General features: G+C 36.6%; 3 protein-coding genes across 20 annotated transcripts; 2 read left to right on the plus strand and 1 right to left on the minus strand.

Annotated features, from left to right (window-relative positions):
- Nucleotides 1-255: 255 nt before the first annotated feature.
- Nucleotides 256-3,745, plus strand: LOC139774091 (ethanolamine kinase 1-like). Of its 15 annotated transcripts, none has more exons than XM_071709052.1 (9): nucleotides 265-413; nucleotides 534-643; nucleotides 883-1,026; nucleotides 1,233-1,361; nucleotides 1,842-1,979; nucleotides 2,206-2,471; nucleotides 2,557-2,783; nucleotides 2,960-3,182; nucleotides 3,400-3,745. In XM_071709052.1, exons 4-9 carry the CDS (start codon nucleotides 1,242-1,244, stop codon nucleotides 3,476-3,478), a joined length of 1,053 nt encoding a protein of 350 aa, XP_071565153.1. In that variant the 5' UTR covers nucleotides 265-413; nucleotides 534-643; nucleotides 883-1,026; nucleotides 1,233-1,241; the 3' UTR covers nucleotides 3,479-3,745. The 15 variants fall into 15 exon arrangements, with proteins under 15 accessions (XP_071565159.1, XP_071565160.1, XP_071565153.1 ...); XM_071709053.1 differs by having other exon boundaries at nucleotides 265-409; nucleotides 849-1,026; XM_071709051.1 differs by having other exon boundaries at nucleotides 265-409.
- Nucleotides 3,746-3,932: 187 nt separating this feature from the next.
- Nucleotides 3,933-9,177, plus strand: LOC139774089 (uncharacterized). 3 transcript variants are annotated; one of them, XM_071709040.1, is made up of 8 exons: nucleotides 3,933-4,934; nucleotides 5,759-5,932; nucleotides 6,552-6,675; nucleotides 6,818-6,998; nucleotides 7,079-7,298; nucleotides 7,434-7,590; nucleotides 7,670-7,809; nucleotides 8,007-9,177. In XM_071709040.1, the coding sequence occupies exons 1-8, from the start codon at nucleotides 4,821-4,823 to the stop codon at nucleotides 8,127-8,129; spliced, it is 1,233 nt and encodes a 410-aa protein (XP_071565141.1). In that variant the 5' UTR covers nucleotides 3,933-4,820; the 3' UTR covers nucleotides 8,130-9,177. The 3 variants fall into 3 exon arrangements, with proteins under 3 accessions (XP_071565141.1, XP_071565142.1, XP_071565143.1); XM_071709041.1 differs by lacking the exon at nucleotides 3,933-4,934 and adding an exon at nucleotides 5,103-5,211; XM_071709042.1 differs by lacking the exon at nucleotides 3,933-4,934 and adding an exon at nucleotides 5,390-5,665.
- On the minus strand, nucleotides 7,592-12,373 carry LOC139774090 (eukaryotic translation initiation factor 3 subunit M-like). Of its 2 annotated transcripts, XR_011718517.1 has the most exons (8): nucleotides 12,097-12,373; nucleotides 11,623-11,802; nucleotides 11,392-11,486; nucleotides 11,090-11,308; nucleotides 10,557-10,825; nucleotides 10,292-10,435; nucleotides 9,715-9,990; nucleotides 7,592-9,225 (listed from the first exon to the last, which is right to left on the minus strand). XR_011718517.1 is itself a non-coding variant. In XM_071709043.1 (7 exons), the coding sequence occupies exons 1-7, from the start codon at nucleotides 12,139-12,141 to the stop codon at nucleotides 9,767-9,769; spliced, it is 1,176 nt and encodes a 391-aa protein (XP_071565144.1). In that variant the 5' UTR covers nucleotides 12,142-12,373; the 3' UTR covers nucleotides 7,592-9,766. The 2 variants fall into 2 exon arrangements, 1 of the variants encoding a protein (XP_071565144.1); XM_071709043.1 differs by having other exon boundaries at nucleotides 7,592-9,990.
- Nucleotides 12,374-14,182: the final 1,809 nt, after the last annotated feature.

Genomic DNA, 14,182 nt, shown 5'->3' on the forward strand with positions numbered 1-14,182 from the left:
TTCTAGAGACCAAGCGTTTGCCTTTATTTGAAAAGTGGGGATATAGGTGCACTCTGCACTCTGTTTGGAGAGAGACGGAAACCACGATTGCGCGCGATGATTGACCACAGAGCCCCGTTACCTGGAGTTTTTTTTACTGGACCAGCCAATCAGATATATTTTTATTTTAAATCAGCCAATTGACGACGTGATCAATTGAGTCACCACTCACACGGCACTCACCACTGAACCGAGTCGGGTGTGACTCGGGCCTCGGGCGCCAAGGCCACAGTATAAGTATACTGTGCCAAGGCCCGAAGAAGGCAGAGAGAGACCATAGATGTTAAGCGATCTAGCTTGATGTTAGAAGTCTGTGGCGGAACAATTATGTTGGGATAACCATAACCTCACAATCGTGATGTAGGTCAATGTAGGTAATATTATATGATATAGGTAACAGCATAGCGCGGTTGTTGAAGGCACCTTAATCTTCAAGAAAAACAAGTATAGGACAGCGTACGATTAAAAAATTTCTACATTTGCATTTACTACAGCACCACTGAGAACAGTTTCCAAAAAACAGTTTAACAAACAAAACGAAATCTCACCTGTCTTATACATTTATCTATCGATATCGGTACACGAATATGTAAGATTTATATATGTAAGTAAACTACAATCTACAATTACTGATAGGGAATGTCGTTCTTAAAGCGGAATTAATTACTCGATATGCACATCGTTCGGATTTCACAATTCTCTCCAATTGACTATGCTACTGCTACCCTCGCTTATCATATCTATATGTATATAAGCGATAATATACTGATAAACGAGGGTAGCATATACATATATATATATATATATAGATTATATGGACATATATCGGATCTGCTTCTTCAGTTCATTCAGAGTTGCCCAATGCCCCGTCATTCGCTGTCATTTGCCGTCAGTAGGACTGAGTTGTCAGAGTTGCCGTGTGGGACAGTGCCGTAAATATTGGACGTTGTGTTTTTATATCACTCTTGGTCTTGTATACGCGTATATGTAAATTTTTCGATTGTGTATATATATAATATTTAATTATTAATACTATTTATGTAAATAATACTTAATCCCTAACGAAATTGTCAACAGATCCGTGATATATATATATATATATATATATATATATATATATAAATTATTTACATTTTATATAATTTAATTCAAGTAATCTTTAAATAACAAACTTTTATCGTTCCATAAAATAGCATTGAGCTATGAACATATGTGAGGAACATCTTGACATTACGATAGATGAAAATGAAATTATTGTTGGTGCCAAAGATATTATAAAGAAAATTAGACCGTCCTGGCCTTTACAGCAACTGCATTTCAAGGTAATACAGTGATTCAAAATCAAATGGTACATCTTTTATTCTTTTAGCGTTTAAAGTTTAAAAAATAGGTCATCTGAGACCGATTTATAGCGCTTCTCTCATCAATTTGTCTAATTTATCTGCTGATAACTTTTGTTTACCTTTACTTATATTGATATGCAGTACATGATTTCAATACCGCTTATAAATGTATCAAAATTCATTAATCATTATATATTCGATGTACTCACTTCTTGCAGGCGATTAATATTGATACTTGAAAGAATCGGTTTTATCAATTTTGTTTACAAGTAATAAGGAATATAGATATACGTAGATGTCTTAGCCTTTTCCTATATCCATACAGTTTTAAACATTGACATAAATAATGAAAGTTTCTATCCAATAAGGTAGAAATAGTGTTATTGCGATTACCGACGCGACGGTATGTCCGAACCAGTCCGAAAGAACTATGAGAATATCTTTGTTTCTTTTTTTTAGATATTTACTGATGGAAGAACAAATAAGTTGGTAGGAGTATGGTACTCGGGACATTATACAGATATGGTCCTGATTAGAATTTATGGCAACAATTCAGATTTACTGATCGACAGAAAAAGCGAAATAAATAATATCCGGGTAAAGATCTAAACGGTTTTGTAACGTTATTGTATATATGTCGTCGTCGTCTCATTCACATTTCAATTAATAATTTGTTTAGCTACTGTAATTTATATGTATTTATTTTACTAACGTGCATAGATATTATTAAAAGATGCACACAGAGAAGTATAATATAGCGAATATAGCAAACATTTTAACGCGTAAACAGTAACTAATATATAGAATAAATATTTTTGTATAGATATTGAACAAGGCTGGCTATACTCATTGCATTTATGCTACATTTAACAATGGATTTGCCTATGAATTTTTGGAGGGTGAAACTCTGACCACTGAAACAGTCAGGAATCCAAAAGTATACCCATTAATTGCGAAACGTATGGCTGAAATGCACACTCTCAAGTTTGAAAACAAATCCGTATCAAAAGAAGCCTTTATTTGGGAAAAAACGAAGAAATTTATGCAAATTATGCCCAAAAGATTTTCCGACTCCCTCAAGCAAGCAAAGTAAGCGATTACGACACAGATTTTCCCGAATATTATCTAAGATATATCCAAATGGTTTAGTTCTTATAATAGCTTCCACTTTAAGGTTTGAAATGTTAATACCGTCGCATGCAATATTGGAGAAAGAATATCAAATATTGAAAAGTACACTTTCCAAAGTGAATAGTCCCGTAGTGTTCGCCCACAATGATCTTCTACTAGGGAATATATTGTACAATCCAAAACGAGAGAGTGTCGTTTTTATCGATTATGAATACACTGCGTTCAACCATCAGGCATTTGATATAGTTAATCACTTTACAGAATTTGCCGGTAATTACGCTTAATTCTTTAATCGCTTCAAAAGTATACTAGATTAGAAAACATTTCACACACACGCACACACACACACACACACACACACACACACACACATCCCTTATTGTACATAAATCCTAGCAACAAAGTGTAGGTCTATTAAATAAAATTTCCAACGTGTCACGTTTAAGGTTTTGACGAGCCAGATTATTCTTTGTATCCGGATGAAAATTTCCAAAGAATGTGGTTAAAAGAATATTTGCAAGTGTACAATGCGACGACTACGGTGTCCGAGAGAGAGGTTGACAAGCTATACTGGCAAGTTACTAAATTTACTCCCTTGCCCCACTTTCTTTGGGCCTGTTGGGCTCTCATCCAAAGTGAGCATTCGCATATCGATTTTGATTTTTTGGCGTAAGTACTTGTCGATAAAAAAAAATTACAAACGTATCAAATCTGATAGAAAGTATAAATAATAAATAATAAATAAGACATAACGGCAATTATTATATATATATAATAATAATCTGATTATTATTTCCTTGTGTGACAGAGTTATTGGTTATTAGTTAGGAAAAGAAATACTTGGGTCAAATAATTTATTACAATAAACTTTTACATGATTTTTCAGGTATGCTGCAATACGTTTTAATGAATATTTTAGATGGAAGGGAGAAATCTCGAAGCTAGAAACAAAATATGACGAATAAAACAATGGGATAGATAAGAAAAACGCAAATGGATATAATATATGGCATTTTTTAAATATTCATTCCTGAATATTGAAATATTTTGTCTCGAATGTATATATGTCGGCAAGTGTACACGTACGTGTATACGTACGTGTATTTGGTTTTTATGTTACATAAGTGACATGTAATTAATAATAATTGTGATCAAATAGGACCATTATTTTATAGAATATATTGGTAGGGTGCGATATATGTATATAGTATATAAATGCATCTTTACATTCATGTGATCGTATATTCATGAGCGAGATAATAGAACAAGTATGAGACAAGATTACAATTTGATTGAACGCACTTTGTGATTGAGTTTTCTGTCTTTATAAGTATATATATATATATATATATATATATATATAATCTATAAAAACGGCAAAACAACAAGATTGCCAATATTAGTCGTAATTACGGATATAAGTACATGCTTTCAAGGATAATTCTAATAGCGAATCGATGATTATAGTCGATTACAGGTGGTCACATCTCGACTGTACATTTATAATTATTATCGACTGTAAGTATTATCAAGGATATGCCATGCTGGTACTTGAGCAATCCTGGATAAGTTACCGACGAATGTAAGAATTATAAGCGCGATGTAGCATCGCTCACTGTTAGTTTTCTTGCTCTGTCGTGCACGTTTCTCTCTCTTTCGGAAAAACGTAACAACGTGTTGAACGCCGAACGAATTCGCCAAAGAAAAGAGATAACAACTTTGGCAGTCTGTGCTTTATCTGATCGCAAATGATATGATATATCTTCGATGCTTCTTCATAGGACATAGATAGATGACGTCTCGCGGTGGCGACGATAGACATAGACGATACCTACTTGATTGAAACAACCTCCAGACAATCTTAAAGAGGCAGCAGGCAGCAGGCAGCAGGGAGGAAGAGGTAGAGAAAGAGGGAGGAAGGGAGGGAGAGAGCGCGCAGCAAACTCACAAAAGTCGAATCGAAACCAGCACCTGCCGCCTGCGATCAAGTGCGTAGACTGCGTAGTAGTAGCAGCAGCAAAGCGAAGCGAGTTCGTGCCGTGCTGGGACCTGGGACTTGGGAGATAGGGTGACTGCTGGGTGTCTGGGCAGTCTGGGTGATAGGGTGACTGGTGACTGGTGACTGGCGACTGGCACTGGCGACTGACGATTGGGTCGCGCGCATCTTCTACCTCCGAAAAGGGAAGAGAGAAACGTTACGTTTGGACTGTTTAGAGCGCATTGCAGATTGCAGCGTTCTCTCGGCCACTCTCGGCCGCGGCCTCAACAATCAACAATCAACACTTGGCGTTTGCCGATCGTTGAAAGATGCACATCACCTGCAAGTGCCTGAACGTGTCCATCAAGTCGAGGAGCGCCGAATTACAGCGGATTAACGTCGAATTGACCGACTTGGAGCGCGCCGATGCCTTTTTTCGCGAGGTGAATGAAAGGTTTCCTCATTCCCTCAAAGAGTATAGTCCACGATCTAAATACGAATTACGATTAAATTTTCAAAGGGGAAGAGAAAGAAAATAAAAGAAAAGCGACACGTGTCTGAAAGTGAACAGTGAGATTCCGCGAGCGCGGCTCTATCAGGGCTATCAGGCTCTATCGCCTATCGCTCTATGCCCCGGCGCCCCGCGCCCCGGCTCGGGCGGCTCGGGCCCCCCCGTCCGTTTGTCCCTCGTTTTGCCGCAAAGATTTTCAAAAAAAGATGGTACGAATTTAGAATTTAATCTCTTCACATTGTAGACGTGAGAGATTGTGTACCTTTTCGTGCCAATTGTCACGAATAGATCTCAATTTGACGTATATAATTCATTGCGATGATAACCGATTCCATGTTTCTTGCGTTTCAGCGTGACGATAACCTATAACCTGAACCTGATACTTTGTGGTCGTCGCGTTATTAGTCTATCTTATTTCATGTATCGGTCAAATCGCACGTCTTGGCTAATCTTCCTTGTTTTTTATGCAAAATTTTGTCTAATATTCGCGCAGAATTAACTTGATAACATCAAGTACCGATCGATACCATGTTTTTTTTTTGTTCACACGTGTTTCTAACGACGAGCAATTATAGAGACTAAATTGTTTTGACACCCCGTGCTTTCTTATTTGTTCAAAATAATGTCACACTGGCGCGGCGTACTGGCATACTGTGTCACACTGTTAGTCGCTTATTGTAGTTAAAACATAAAACAAATTATTTTTTCTAATTTATTTGACATTAATAATGTATATATCGATTTTATCTTTGACAGAATCTGGCGAGTGTACCGGAATTGGAAACTATTACTAAAGAACAACCTGGTTTAATGGAAATAAGGAATGTTGGGTCATGGATTATACACCGTTGCTACAATTGCTCAATGTATACTCATGCGGTCCATAGAGAATACGGTGCTGCTCTAGTCCTTATTAATAACAATATTCTTGTAAGTTTCAAAAAACAAACTTATCGTAAAAGATATTCATTTACGCGACAGTTACGTGATACTCCACAGGAGATCTCAATCTCGATCAAAATCATCTCTTTGCGTTTGCCATACAATTCAGTTGTTTTTTTTCCCCCTTACATGACACACTTTGGGAGCTTTCCAGCAAGTGATACAAGCCGACACAAACGTCGTTCTATCTTTCTTTTTTGGCAATGAGTAACAAAGACAAAACGATACCTGTGTCGACTTGTGTCGCTTGCTGGAAAGCTCCCTTTATCTTTCTGTTGACGCAACAAACTGTTTAACGGATGATATATTGCCTTTCCAAAGATTGAATGTTGGTGGATTGTTTAACTAATATATAACCTATGCAAAATAGTAAACTATGTAGCATTCTTTATACGTGACAATCTGACGATCCGCTGACGAGCGGCTGATTTTATCAAGGACGATTTCGGTCTTTGCCGAATCGATATGATATTAAATACAGATATACATTTGTTGTTTACATAAATTACATTAAGATAAAACGTCAGATGTATTATTCATTTTTATGGGCTTGTCCAACCTTCGAATAACTTGGTTGGATAAGGAAAGATAATTACAATTGTTTCAGTTATCTCCCGAAGAAATAAATAAATTAAAATCCAATCCAGATTATAGTCCGGTGTTTAGGATAGTAATTAATCACAGTTTGGAAGATCTCGACGACTATCTGCAGCAGCCTAATAAGTTTTCTGGTAAGCTTCAACACGTGCGTACAAGTTTAACGTGTATTCAGTTTTGTTGGTTTTCAAAATAATTCATTTATGTATGTACAGTGCATATTGTGCATGTATAATCTCTGTTATGTGAAATTTTTTTCTTTTTTTATTTATCTAGTTTCACAATTACCTAACACGGTTCAAGTGGCCCTAGATGGTTTACAACGACAGCTCGAGGAAGCTGTACAACGTCAAACAATGGCGATAGAAGATAAAATACGTGCGTTTACCGCGGAGCAGTATCAATTGCTGGAACAATTTCGTGAAAGAGCACACAACGAACACAGACTGTTATCAAAGTATGATTTTACAAGTATGTGTATTATATTATTATTATTATTATGTAATAATTATTGCAACTTTGTTTCTGCACAATTAGAATAGCGTGTAGAGGAGAAGAGACAAGTAGAATAACCAATAACATAGAAACTCCACCAACGACTCCTGACGGCTTTAAAGGTTCCTTGACTACCTCCACTGCTGCTAATACAGTGAATCCAAAGTCTAATATAATATTTAATGACACAAAAGTGTCTAGTGGCCCAAACGTTAAACACGAGACAACCACCACCGGACACTCTTCTAAAAGCACCATTAATGTAAGTCACTTTTGTCATATCACAGTTTCCTCAAGTCCATATCGAGAGTTTACTCTCCATCTACAGAGATCCAAAATCTCTTTATTGTAATTATAACTCTATTATAATTATAAATCTGGATAATAAACTTTATAGAATGAAAGTTGGAGAAAAAAAGATCCGTTATATATTTGTACTAAGGAATCAGCTAGCTTCGATACAGAAGCATTGTTTCCTTTCGAAGGAATGGAGGAGACAGACGCAGCCAGTCAACAGCTTCTGTGGTCTTGGGAAGAGGGGTCTGATACCGATGGTATAACGTATTAATTTATTCTTAGTACAGTAGCGTTTCGTTTAGATTCAAGTCTATATAATAATAGCGTTTTGTTCAGATTCAAGCCAAAATGAAGGAATTCATATGCCAAGAGGTCAACGGGATAGTCATTCGACATTAGCTAAATCATTACCCGTCACCGTACCCGTTTTCCCTTCTATCGGTCATCGCGCGGCACAGAATCAAGACGATGACCAGGTAAAACTCTACATTTTAATTTCTGCAGAGTGTATATATATATATATATATATGTACAATTTTAAAACCTTCATACATCTTACGAGTCCATTTGATCGATATTATTTGATTGAAATTTACTCGAGACCAAGAATATCAGTGTGTGTGTGCGCACACACGCACACACGCGTATATGTATATGTTTTATATAATTACAGTTGCCAACCGATCCGCTAGATCCGCACAACATCCGAGCTTCGATTAAAGCCTTAGCTAAAAGCGTCCATGGTGATACAGTATTTGGAGATTTACCACGTCCCAGATTTTCTACTCAGATCTGATTTATCAAGTATGATGAGAGAAATTCCCTCATCATTTCTTAATTTTTTGATACAATATATCATGGTCCTTATCGTCCTCGTCATCCGTCATTTGTCTTTCATACAAAAGTTGCAACAAGTTTATGTATACTTTGAATAAATATGGCCAATGTTGCAGACAAGTACAAAAGTACCTTACGTATTTTATAAAAACTCAAAAATATGCCTTTACTCTTGTTTTGGCTATTAAGATTTACCAAATAATGTAAATATATATATAAAAAAAATGTAAACACATTTGAAAAAAACTATATGCTATCTAAACTGAATGCTGTGCTTGCAGATGTGAAAGATTGTTTAATAGACAAAAGAATGTGCACTAAAGATTTATATTTGACTCTTATACGTTTGTAAAATTTGAAATTACCTAAACAACAATTTGGAACTTGACAATTTATTCCGGCGCAACTATATATATAAAATGTTGTAAATACCTAGCAAGTACTATACAGTATACAATAGACTGAATTTTTTATTGTGTAATTTAAAGATCAATAAGACATATTGCAGTGCAGTAATTTGTAGTAAATGATTACGTTGGCTATATTGGCACTGCTGATGTTCTATATGTGTGCGCCTGCGTGCGTGGGTACACACATGTGTATGCGTGAATATTTTACAATATATTTTTTCTTGTTTTGGTTAAAATTTTCAAGTGCTATTGAAAAATGCAGAGGTAATGTCCTATTGTGCATAAGTAAAAATACTTAATAAAGAAGGTTTATATAATTAATGTAATAGAAAAACACAAAAAGCACAAATGTCAATATAAAATAATAAAAGGGATTACAAATTATAATTTCTTACGTAGAGATTAAGATGTAAAGCAGATTATATCAAACGCTTATATATTGCATACTTAATTATACAATAACTGACATCTTTTTCTGCGATTAATTTTTTCAACATACTGACTGAATAATTAAATATTAGTGCGGTAACTTTTTCCGTTGGATATTTGGATGTAATCGTATTCCGCTTTTAATAAAAATGATACCTCATCTTTTAACTTTCGATCATAGATTATTAATTCAAGCTTACTTATCGTGAAGCATACCTGTAAGCATGTTATTACAATTATATGGAATTAAAAATATTTCCTGATATTTTTTTTTCAACATCCAGTTTGCAGTGCGGTATAGCAACAAGTTTTATATCCTTTGTGAAATATATCGATTTGATTATGTATATAGATATATTTCGATGCTATAAATACGTACGAATGCACATGTGTAAAATTATCAATCATCTTGAATCAATTTTTAATATGCTTTACGTATTGTGATAAATTTAAATCACATTGTTTATTTTACGGAGATAATTTGTTAACAAAAAGGTTGAGACGATTAACTAGAGACGATGAATCTAGCTTTTGTATGATAAATATGTAAACGTACGTTTAAAATTATGCAAAAATTTTCTATTTAACAGTTTTTGTGTTATACAAGCTGATACTGTGGTACTCTAAAGTTGTTGCCATTAATTTTCAGCTGCATGACGAGTTTCTGTTGTATTTCGGAAAAAATTTCAGCTTTTGATCACTTACAGTATTCTCATGACAGTAATCATGTACATCTGTATGAATATTTTCGGTACTGTCAGTGAGCAAGGGTAGCTTTATTCTTTGCAGCGAGCTCCATTTGCGCAGCGGCTACAGTCTTCATGCCATCCTGCACAGCCGAAAGATTAGCTTTCCACGATACAAGTAAATCTCGTAGTTGCATCCATTGCGGACGACCAAACGTTCTGTGCATCGTGCTTGAAATTAATACTTTACGGCCGGCCTGATCCATTCGCGCTCTCACAAGTTTGGTTTTTAAAACTAGAACAAATGAGATCGGAACAATTATCTACACCTTGTAAGAATATTACACGCGTACGATGATCAACACTACGCATCTCTCTTAAGAGCTTGTTTCTCGAGTAGCAACAAAACTGTTGAACGTCTCGATAACTCTGTGAAAATATATTTCCACCAAGTCAGTACGGATTCATTTAATATATCCTGTTAAAAAAAAGTCGCCACTTTTATGAGTAACAGTGGAAACTATGTTGTTCTGTGGCAGGATCTGGTTAATTGTCATTTATTGCAAATGAAAATTTAATAAGTAAAAACAGCTTACCGTCAATTATGAAGCTTTCTACTTCAGATTCACCAATCTGCAATTCCTCTTGTATCGTATCAAAAGACATTTCTGGATTTGTCTCTGCAAGTTGCATAAAGGTCAGTAGCCTCATTTTCTTCATGTTTTGTTCATGGTTCAATCCTGCGAAAGAAAGAAAAAAATGGTACTTGTAATAATTATATGAAATTTGTTCCCCCATTTAAACAAACTTGGTATTTTACATTGTCTATGTTACATGTAGATTAGGTATTAAACTAGGTACCAAGTTGATGCTCGACGAATTCTCTGTGATTTTGATAGAAGTGCAAATACGCTGGTAATTTATCTTGCACAAATACAAGAAGTAAATCGTGTATTAATTCGCCTTCCAAAAATCTCACAGGTTTCAAAGCCAAAAGTGGATCTAACAAAAATGTATTTGGATCCGCTAACGCAGCTAATATACAACGCTGTGCGTCTTCTCTAGCCGCGGAAGCATTCTCCGCTGTGTAAGTTCCCAACAATTCCACCATGACAGCTGCCGCTTGCTCTCTAAAGAATTACACAGAGATATCGAAGATGTAAAATATATCTACGAATATTTGTATTGAAAATTATTTCTAAACTGTAAAATATAGGAAATGATTGTAGAAGAAATAATTCTGCATACGAAAACCAGATTCCATCTTACGCATATTAGACTGTTTCTTTTATTTTACATAGACCAGAAATATCCCCAACATCACTGAGAACGGTGTGTTCAATGTACGCATGCACACGCATGCGAGGGAGCAAAAGAGAGAATATGAGCCATACCCTTGTTTGCAGCTTAAAAGAACTTCGTGCAGCAAACGCAACAACTTTTGCATTTGTTCATTCGACGGAGGAAAAGAGGCAAACTGTTGCTTCAATTGATCTATTCCGCTATACACAGCTTTTACTTGATCAACATTGCGGGCTATTTGTACCAAGTGATAATAAACATGGTATCTCATTGGAGAATCATCGGCAAGAGATTGAAATAAGAGCCATAAACTGCAAAAATGTTTAATTGAAAAATAATAATAATAATAATAATATGTTGCATATTGGTTTTATAAAAATGAACAATGTATTACGCTTTTAAGCAAACCAATCCGAGTTTGTATCCAGGTGCTTTTACAAGTTTCTCACAGAATGCCAAAATTAAATTTTCAGCACGTTCCATGGGTATCTGAAATAAAATAATCAACGGAAATAGAAAGAAAAATAAGAATAAAAATTAACATTTAATTATATATATATATATATATATATATATATATATATGACAATAAAGAGAAAAGTTCAAGTCAAATGTGAAAACTTGCCAGAATCATGATAGAAACAATGTCATTCAATACAGTTTCTATCTCACTTTCGTTTCCTTCCTTGAAACATGCCTCGCATACTCCAATAATCTTGTGCAAATCATCCTCTATACCTTTAGGAGATTTCTCTTCGCTAATTTCTGCACCAAGACTTTTAAAATATACTCTCAGTTCTTGCGCCTAACAAGCATATAATAATATTTAACAATTTAGTAATTAGTATGTAAGTAATGCTAATCGTTAAGTAGTATATTTGAGCTGATCAGCCAATAATCAAACTAATTTACTAGTTATTTACTATTTAACACGCGTATCAAGCGGATCGATGTAAACTAGGCCAATGTACATTTTTATATAACCTAAAAACATTAGAAAGGATACTTTTCGTAGACGTCTCTCATACGACGTGCTGCGTGCGCATTAAGCCAATTCCTAAGCAAATTAACCACCTGCTATGTAATTTTGCAAATTTACCTGGTCATCTAACGGTAACTCCATGAAAATTGGCGGCACCTGCATCCTGACAAACGGATAACACGTTTTTCCGTAACCAAGTTTAATCAGCAGAGACTGGCAGCTGGCAGCAGGCCACACACGCCACAGACCAACGAGAGGGGCAGGAGGCAGGAGGCAGGAGGAAGACACAGGAAGTTCGGTTTGAAAAGGAAAGCGGAAAAAATCTGGAACTGTGCTGGAAGGAGCGAAGAGCGATCAGCGAAGACAGGTCACAGAAACGGCACGGGCGACGGGCGGCGGGCGCATGTGAGCGCATGTGTAATGGCTCTCTATGATTTCGTTGGTTGAAATCTAGTGAATCTGAGGCCCGATTCTCTAATGAGAAACGTATGCGCAAACTCTGCTCTAACAGAAAGGCTGCAAATTGATTGGCTGTCGCACAGTTTTTAGCCAATAATCTTGCAGCTTTTCTGTTAGAGCAGAGTTTACGCGTACGTTTGCCGTTAGAGAATCGGGCCCCTGTTCACTTCTGTAATTTTTACCTCGTTTCAAGAACCGTAAAACGACTCCTGTCGACGTGTCGACTCCCTGGAGCCATTATGCTGGGTCTACAATAATACGAGTCGTGGGTCGTGGGTCGTGGGTCGTGGGTCATGGGTCATAGGAAATTTACCAATCACAGTTGAATTTGAGGAGAATAATCGACTGTGATTGGTCAATTTCTTGCGACTCGCGACTTGTGACTTGTGACTGGTTGCAACTCGCATTGTAGACCCCTCATTATGGATTCTGCCCACACGACGCGAAAACGCTTACCGCGCGGCAAGTCAATTATTCTCCTCAAATTCAACTGTGATTGAACAATTTCTTAAGGCAAAACACCTATTGTAGACCGGGACGGAGAAGCCTTGTGTCCACGATGCTAGAACTGCGTCCGAGTTTCGGTTTAAGCCAATCAACTTGCAGCTCTTACAGAAAAGCAGCAGTTTCATTGGCTTAAACCGAAACTCGGACGCAGTTCTAGCATCAAGGACACAAGGCTTTAGGGCCAATTTCACAGTCTCTGATTAACTTGATCCTCCGATTAAACTCAATCTTCGTCTCTTTCTAATGCTGGGTCTACAATGCGAGTCGCAAAGTCGTGAGTCGTAAGAATTGACCAATCACAGATGAATTTGAGGAGAATAATCGACTGTGATTGGTCAATTCTTGCGACTCACGACTTTGCGACTCGCATTGTAGACCCAGCATAAAGGTGCGATTTCACGATGACGCTCGACGCTGGATTCGAGCGTCAAACAGCGCCAAAAAGCTAAACTGTGTTTAGCTTTGACACTCGACGCTCGAATTCAGCCAATCCAGTGGTTAGGTTATATTTCGCGTCCCTCTGAGGGTGCCATTACATGGAGCGCGGAAACGCGGAAACGCGGAAGCGCGGAAGACAAAATTTACTAGATTTCCGTCGATCCGTTCCGTTCATTTGATTGCCTTATATTACATGGAGCACAATTTGCGCGGAAAAGCGGAATAGGGAATTATAAAATAAGAATGTTTAGCGGTATTTATTGATTAAAATGCTTGTATTCAATAAATAAACTGAAAAGATAAGCATACTAATACAAATTGCAATGAATTAAGTCAACACACATTTAATAAAGGAATATAAATGTCTAGTTATCACCATATTGTTCCGCTTTTCCGCGCAAATTGTGCTCCATGTAATATAAGGAGAAATAAACTTGCGGAACGAGCGCGTCAAATGTTCGTTCTTTTTCTCTGTACTGTTGCACTCAGATACCTCAGATAGGTTATGTATTTTTATAATATATTCTATCCCGCTTAGAATATTGTGGACAGTTCTCCGTGAAATTGGAAAAGTGATTTAATTGTTATAAACTATTCGGTAGAACAAGCGCTAATGCATAAGTGCCCTATAGCCGTGAAGCTCCGCTGTTCCGCTCAAATGGGATAGAAAGAAGCGACGGAAACGCGGAATCTAGTTACTTTCTTTCCGCGTTTCCGCGTTTCCGCGCTCCATGTAATGGCACCCTCAGCCTAGGCTGCGTTCGGATTCCTACCCGAGTGCTAAAAATCCTATTATATA

Source organism: Temnothorax nylanderi, unplaced genomic scaffold (assembly GCF_030848795.1).
Source record: "Temnothorax nylanderi isolate EJ_2023f unplaced genomic scaffold, tnyl_v1.0 TNYL_tig0074_pilon, whole genome shotgun sequence".
NCBI lineage: Eukaryota > Metazoa > Arthropoda > Insecta > Hymenoptera > Formicidae > Temnothorax > Temnothorax nylanderi.

What these genes read in the sequence shown, in the direction of transcription:
- LOC139774091 (XM_071709046.1), top strand. Translation starts at nt 1,242, where the DNA reads ATGAACATATGTGAGGAACATCTTGACATTACGATAGATGAAAATGAA. An exon ending in TACAGCAACTGCATTTCAAG is followed by an intron (nt 1,362 to 1,841) that starts GTAATACAGTGA and finishes TCTTTTTTTTAG; the next exon opens with ATATTTACTGATGGAAGAAC. An exon ending in GACTCCCTCAAGCAAGCAAA is followed by an intron (nt 2,472 to 2,556) that starts GTAAGCGATTAC and finishes TTCCACTTTAAG; the next exon opens with GTTTGAAATGTTAATACCGT.
- LOC139774089 (XM_071709040.1), top strand. Translation starts at nt 4,821, where the DNA reads ATGCACATCACCTGCAAGTGCCTGAACGTGTCCATCAAGTCGAGGAGC. An exon ending in TTATTAATAACAATATTCTT is followed by an intron (nt 5,933 to 6,551) that starts GTAAGTTTCAAA and finishes CAATTGTTTCAG; the next exon opens with TTATCTCCCGAAGAAATAAA. An exon ending in CTTCTAAAAGCACCATTAAT is followed by an intron (nt 7,299 to 7,433) that starts GTAAGTCACTTT and finishes TAAACTTTATAG; the next exon opens with AATGAAAGTTGGAGAAAAAA.
- LOC139774090 (XM_071709043.1), bottom strand. Translation starts at nt 12,141, where the DNA reads ATGCAGGTGCCGCCAATTTTCATGGAGTTACCGTTAGATGACCAG. An exon ending in TTGTTTCTATCATGATTCTG is followed by an intron (nt 11,487 to 11,622) that starts GCAAGTTTTCAC and finishes ATTTTATTTCAG; the next exon opens with ATACCCATGGAACGTGCTGA. An exon ending in ATTCGTCGAGCATCAACTTG is followed by an intron (nt 10,436 to 10,556) that starts GTACCTAGTTTA and finishes TTTCTTTCGCAG; the next exon opens with GATTGAACCATGAACAAAAC.